Consider the following 6,721-nt stretch of genomic DNA (forward strand, 5'->3'; position numbering starts at 1 on the left):
TTCAAGCTGCTATGCTCAGCAACACAGTTGCCAAGCAATGGAAGTTTCTTAGAATCAGAAGTGGTTCGATCCATTAAATGTTTTTTAACCTTCAGTGACAGCAAAATCAAGTTGTTTAAAAAAAAGGCTACCATCAATTCTGTGTTCAGAGTCGGAATAGAGCCACTTATTTCATGCCGATATATGATGTGTGCATCCATGTTGTGTGCATCCGACATAAAATTGAAGTTCAGGCTTCCACAGTGTAATTTAATGTTCCAGTAGGAACAACCATGACGGAGTAACTTGATCTGAAAAATGTCCATAAAACAAACTAAAAACTAAAATAAAGGAAAAAAACTGAGTTTTAAAATGTAAATTACTTCAACATTTATTTGACTCAACATGTCAGATTCATTGTGAATACCGTTCCTACATATCAAGTTACATTTTGTGTGTTTCCACACCATTTCAACACTATTCATATCATGTACAATGACAGTCATAATCTATGCATTTCATCATATTTCACATTCAGCCATACCTTAAGATTAGCACCTAAAAATATAGAAACATTCAATCACTCTTGCCATCCTTCACTTTATAGTCTATTTCTGATCAACCAATTTTAAAATAAATTTTTTTAAACTTTCAGTTTCCTTGGAGGCAATTATACTTCATAGCCAAAACAATGTTCTCAAAAAGGGAAAAGAATAGATTTTCCGATGCAGCTGAAATCCTAAATCTAAATGACGACTTTTAAGTTCATCACTATTTCACAACCATCAACAAGCATACCAAATGCAAATGACAAACTGAATGCATCATTCAAATTAATTTATGTAAAAAAGAACATCACATTTCAAATTTAAACGGCAGCATTTGAATCTGAAGATGCATCAGAAAGCACTTCGTATTGTGAGAACGAGGTGTCAACCACGTTTTTCTACCCAAGTAGAGGGTTAAAAATATTTATTTACAACTGAATGTAAGAAGTCCCTCTAGAAGAAAGGATAACGTACACAAATGAGATTGCAATTTATATCTGTGAATGGTCTTTCTCCCTCACAAATTCCTCTTTTACTATATGAATTCATGGTGTTACACCATCTATTTTGAAGCCACGTAGCTTAAATGAACAAGTCTTAATAATGATGGAAAATGAAAGCAGGAAAATCCTGCAGTACACACATTGACGCTCATCATTGTAAGTACCAAAGATGCCAATAGGATCAGCTTTAATCCTAAAAACTGTATCTTCTTATATTTCCAAAATTCCCATAGCCCAGATGACAATACAACAGTTTAATCTTCAAGACAAAAAGGTAAAAGGAGAATTGTCCAACACTTTCACCAGATCTATTAAAACATTTTTCACCTTTAAAAGCTCACATTTAGAATGCCACCTTTAAGATCAAGTACAAAACATTTTGAGTATTTTGGGTGGGACTTTTTGCTCGGCTTTATCTTGCATCAAGTACAGTAACAATACAGCAAGATGGTTGGAAAACTGTTCTCAACAGATTGATCTTTTAACGGAGTCATAAGAAAACTTTCACATACATTACAGTACAAAAAGCAGTTCAATGGCCATTTGAAGCAGTCTGTTATGTATAAAAATGCTGCTACTTCATGAATTGGAACAAGCCGCATCCTCGCGCCAGTCACCAAATTTCAACCGCACAGGGCCTCCCTGAACAGAAGCTTGATGATCCAGATGCGACCCTTTCAGCAGGTGAACTTGCTATCCCACTAGGGGCCAAGTTCGGCCTGCCCAATCTCCCTGGTTTGAATACAATCAGTTGGGGACCTCTAGTTTCTTGCAATGAGCTGACTTTGGAAAGTGATATGAGATGATCAGGGAAGACCGTTCACTGGTTGTCTACCACATGTGAGCTGGTTTGTGACCCAAACTTGAAGACAGCCCTGCTGGTCAATCTGCACTCGCAAAGGTCCTCGAAAACCTGGTTAGCTTCTTCAACTGGGAACACTTTGTACTGGGGAATCTCCACCTTTGAAGAAGAAAAAGAAGGAACAAACATTACAAACTTTGGCAGGAAAAAAATTTTTTAATGTTTGTTTCCAAAATATGTCAAGGAAGAGAAAGACATACGTCGTCCCCCACTAATTAAAAATTCATAATATAACAACATGTGAACTGTCATATCACTGACTGAATTGTCATTGGTAGTCCCACACACAGAGCTGTCGCTAGGAAAAAAAGTGAATTGGAAGAAGTTGGCTTATTTTTTATGATCACTTAATTTAGTTTGAGACATGACAAGTTATCAAGAGCTAGACATACTCCCTTTACATTTAAATAACGGTCTTGACTAAACCTGGGAATAAACATTCAAGAGCCAAAAAATAATGGCAAATAGAGTAACATCTTTTCTCCTTCACCTCAAAAAGAGGGTGGCACAAAAACCTTTCAAGCAGTGAAATGCACTGTAAATACAGTCAAGCAAGCACATAGTGATCACACACATGATGGTAAACAGATTTTCAAGTCCCAAATGTTTTCTTTTATGATGTACGCCCATATTATTTTTGGTATCTAAATCATGTAGGCCTACATATCCAAAAGACTTCTGCGTCCCACTGATTTTGCTCTATGTGTGTGCTAGACTGTATAATACAAATTTAAAAAATGACACTTACTGTTTTATCAGCAACAGCGTTGAGCAGATCCATGAGCTGGTTCAGGTTACCCTTGGGGATACCCACGATACTTTGTTGTTTGGCTGCGAGGGCATTGAGTGAGATGCTGGTTTCTGATGTGGAGTTTCCGCCAACCAAGATTAATCCCTCCTGACAAACAAAGCAAGAGCAAAGAATTCTTAAATCCTATTCAAAACGTAGTTTTAGTGACAAAAAATCATTTTAATACAATCAAATAAGACATTATTACGAATCTTATATCTCCAATTTATATCCCTCCTGCAAAACATAATTCTTCATTTCAACAAAGTACTCAGGACTACACTACATATCACATATATTTCAATTAGCTTTTTCTCCCCCATCTCCCCCCCCCCTTCTTTAAAAAGAGAAACAATGTATTCCTGATATATCCCAATAAATTTTTAATTGACTTTCCATACACTTAGTTTGTAGGTGTTTTACAGCATTATCAACTCAAGTTTTGGTAATATTCACTGTCTAAGGTGGTTTACATTTTCAATATCTTTGCACTTATATCCAGGACAAGGATAAAAAAACTACTCACTCTGTTGAGAACTTTGAGGGAGCGCTGCATGCTTCGGTGTGAGCCAACAAAGTCAATGATGACATCCACACCTCCGCGGCAGGAGTCCAGGGTGCGCTCAATGATGTACTGCTCATGATCCTCCTCGTTCCAGTGGATGATGTCTGTGCAACCATGGTCCTGGGCAGTGAGCAGTCTGTCAATGCTGTTGTCCGCAACAAACACACGGACGTTGCTGCAGTCACGGCCAATCAGGTACTGGGCAAGCTTGAGGGTCCACAGTGCAAGTCCGCCGCCTCCGACAACAAGAACGTTGACGCAAGCTGTGAAATAAGACAAAAGAAAATAATCCATGAGTCACTGGGGTCAAACTGGCCTTTTTTTTCAACTACATAAATATACATTCATAATCATAGAATAAAGTTTATATAAAGTGGCTATGGTTATAATTTTTTGTCTTTCAGGCCAACAATTATCTAAATCTTGGCTAAACGACAGAAGATGGAAGATGCAATAAGTCTCTATATTTTTAATGGAATGTTGAAGTTAAAGGGCGGCAGCAAGACAGACAAAGAAGAAGTCCATCAAACCTGCATATAGTACGCACAAGATGACATGGGCTGTTAGTACCCATAGTAAAGACTAGCTGCAATATATATAATGTCAATACGATCACCATAAATGCCACACTTACATTTCACTTTGCGGAGCTTCTCCACATGAGGCTTGGCACTGCAGACAGCCGCGTAAGCGGTGAGGGCACTGCCAGGCAACATGGCTGCAACTTCCAGGGGCACGCTGTTGGGGATCTGGACAACGCGAGCTGTGTCTTCCACGGGGATGAACTCGGCATATCCGGTGTTGGTGGTGTCCTCATCAGGCACAATCAGTACGCGGTCTCCCACTGTGTAGTTGCAGTTAGGCAGGTCATTGCCAATGTCATGGATGGTTCCAGCGATCTCATTTCCAGGGAACTGTGGGGTAAAACGCTTGCTTCTGGTCTTGCCTTCCAAATAGCAGGCACCAGCACACTCAATCTGTCGAGGGAAATGTTAGAGATCACTTAAAAACTGATTGAAACTCATTTGTGACTAAGCACCTAGCCTAGCCTTCAGGCTCCTAAACACAGTGTGAAAGGATTCAGATTTAGAGAAGTCAAAGGTAGCCTTGTTAGTTATACAATTATCTGAGAGACCTAACTTAAAATAAAGTACGACCGTCTGAGACACAAACATTAACAGCATAACAGAAGAAACTATTCACCAGGCTTACATTTAGGCCTATAGATAGCCTAAGACTACATTAATATAAGAATAAGAGATCATTTAACTTTCACCAAATTCAAAAGCTTTTAATTTTGAGTCAAGTTCTCACCTTGACAAGAAGGCCATCAGCAGGGGTGTTTGGAATGGGCATAGAGGAATGCACCTCTCCCAGACTGGAGGAAGACAGGAGGGAAGAGGACTGGAAGTCCTGGGACTGGACCATTGGTTCTCCGCTCAGTCTTCTCAGAGCCTCCAGCTCGTTCTGGTTAAGTCCGGCTTTGATCATGATTGCTTGTTAAACCTGAAATTAAAATGAAAAGAAAAAATACTTAAGCCTATCTTCTAGAATCTACTTCTTTAAAAATTTTAAAAATAATTAGATCTAGAATCTGTGAGATTTGGATTGCATAGCAACATGCATTTATCCTCCCTTCACAAGACAAAGTAAAGGCTCTTTCTGAAGGGGGTGTGGGGGAGGGGGGGGGAGTATTCCGAGTTACTAGAAGCTGGAACATTGGGACAAACTACAAACACACAGTAAGATTATCAAAATATGAAGACCAAGATACCCCAAGTCAAAGTAAATAATAAACCTGACTGGCCACCCTCGACCTTACAAAGGCCACTGACCCGTCATTATCGTGAAGTCACCCGTGACATTGAACTCGGCATGGCACAACAAGGCACAGACTACCCGCTTTCGTCAACTTCTTACCAAGGACACCGAATTGCAAGTCAGCAGGGCGATAAAGTTAAAGTAATTAAAAGAATAGATAAAAGTCTTTTGAATACTAAAGAGCGCGAAGTTGGAAAATGTACGAGTAAATTATGAAAGTGGTAGGCCTGTTCCTTTAGATCTTGCAGAGTATAACCCTCTTTAGCGGTTAATGTATGCAAGGTCATAAGGCATCCAATCAGCTGTCGCGTTGGGACAAAGCGCACAGCGCGTGCTACGACGAATCTAGGTCAAGTAGATTCTAGGTTACTCAAGGCAATGAGGACAGATTGAGCATAACATTATTTCACACAAACTAAACGCGAGACCTCTTGCGTCCTGGAACAAAACCACAATCTAGATCTACCTCTACAACAACCTCAGCTCTGTCACAGGGTGGACAGCTCAAACAGTAAAGTACCCAACAGTCCTAATCGGACATTCAGCTCCGCCCAACCCCCCCCCCCTTCCTCTTATAGAAGTGACAAAACCAATATGAACAATAATTACTATTCTAGATCTCTAGATCTAGATTTAGAGTCTAGAATCTAAATCTAGATCTAGATCTAGATCTAGATCTAAATCTAGATCTACTCAGCTTCTCTTGCTTCTGAATAACAATGTCATCATGTAGGGCAAGCCTTTGAATTATTTTGACGTGCTCCTTTCCTTTTGATGTCGATGGGTATCATCCTATTCTTTGAGATCAAGTGTAGACTAGATTCTTAATCTACTAGATCTAGATCTAAAACAAATTAAAATGTAAATGAAAATATACTCACTGTACGTGTAGGAATAATCCGGCGGGCAAAGTAAAATTCGTAATCCGTAGGCTAGTCGTGTCTGGGTACAATGTGAATTCTCTCGTTACTCCTCTTTCGGCTGCAATTCGTAGTCTGCTGGTCTGTGGTTCGCGGGCCTGGTTATATGGGGGTCGGGGAATCACGCAGTGTTCGCGTGCTGTACAGCTGGCCGACGAAAACGGGTTCGTGCTGAGGCCTTGGTGGGGCTCGAAAGGATATCACGGAAACTAGAATATAGGTGTGATGAGCTGACTTGTTTAGTAAGACATGAAGTTGAATAAAAATCTTTTAGAATATGTTCTAAATATATTAATTTTTGTTTTTAATCAATGAGATTGAAATTTATAGTTGCATGAAAACAAAATTCATAATTATACTTAGAGCTGTATACTATTTCCTTACGGTTCACACAGAGCGAGGGAAACCCATGCGCTGATCAGCTGATCGAAGGTTGTTTTGCTGTTGGCATGATTCATCTGGGGGCTTTGCCTGCTACTCTTTCTTTGTAGCACTGCGTGCGCATGGGTCGGGCGACCGACTTTCAGGATTGTCCGGATTATCGCACGTCAACATCTCCCTAGTTGCAAACAACACAATACATATTGTTGCTCATCGTGCAGTGGGCTATTCCTGTGAATGATGTCTATATCTTTGTAATTTCAGTTTCAGGATCATAAAAATAATCTCTCTCTCTCTCTCCCTCTCTCTCTCTCTCTCTCTCTCTCTCTCTCTCTCTCTCTCTCTCTCTCTC

At 39.8% G+C, this 6,721-nt stretch overlaps 1 protein-coding gene across 2 annotated transcripts; it reads right to left on the minus strand.

Annotated features, from left to right (window-relative positions):
- Positions 1–344: 344 nt before the first annotated feature.
- Positions 345–6,115, minus strand: LOC101847866 (quinone oxidoreductase). 2 transcript variants are annotated; one of them, XM_005095989.2, is made up of 6 exons: positions 5,950–6,115; positions 4,562–4,753; positions 3,882–4,224; positions 3,209–3,510; positions 2,641–2,787; positions 345–1,991 (listed from the first exon to the last, which is right to left on the minus strand). In XM_005095989.2, the coding sequence occupies exons 2-6, from the start codon at positions 4,736–4,738 to the stop codon at positions 1,851–1,853; spliced, it is 1,110 nt and encodes a 369-aa protein (XP_005096046.1). In that variant the 5' UTR covers positions 4,739–4,753; positions 5,950–6,115; the 3' UTR covers positions 345–1,850. The 2 variants fall into 2 exon arrangements, with proteins under 2 accessions (XP_005096046.1, XP_005096045.1); XM_005095988.2 differs by having other exon boundaries at positions 2,641–2,790.
- Positions 6,116–6,721: the final 606 nt, after the last annotated feature.

This window comes from Aplysia californica, unplaced genomic scaffold (assembly GCF_000002075.1).
Source record: "Aplysia californica isolate F4 #8 unplaced genomic scaffold, AplCal3.0 scaffold00118, whole genome shotgun sequence".
Lineage (NCBI taxonomy): Eukaryota > Metazoa > Mollusca > Gastropoda > Aplysiida > Aplysiidae > Aplysia > Aplysia californica.

Bases quoted from the DNA above. Each gene is read 5' to 3' on its own strand.
- LOC101847866 (XM_005095988.2), bottom strand. From the start codon at position 4,738: ATGATCAAAGCCGGACTTAACCAGAACGAGCTGGAGGCTCTGAGAAGA. The intron at 4,225-4,561 runs GTGAGAACTTGA...TTCCCTCGACAG, and splicing joins CTGATGGCCTTCTTGTCAAG to ATTGAGTGTGCTGGTGCCTG. The intron at 3,511-3,881 runs GTAAGTGTGGCA...CTTATTTCACAG, and splicing joins GAAGCTCCGCAAAGTGAAAT to CTTGCGTCAACGTTCTTGTT.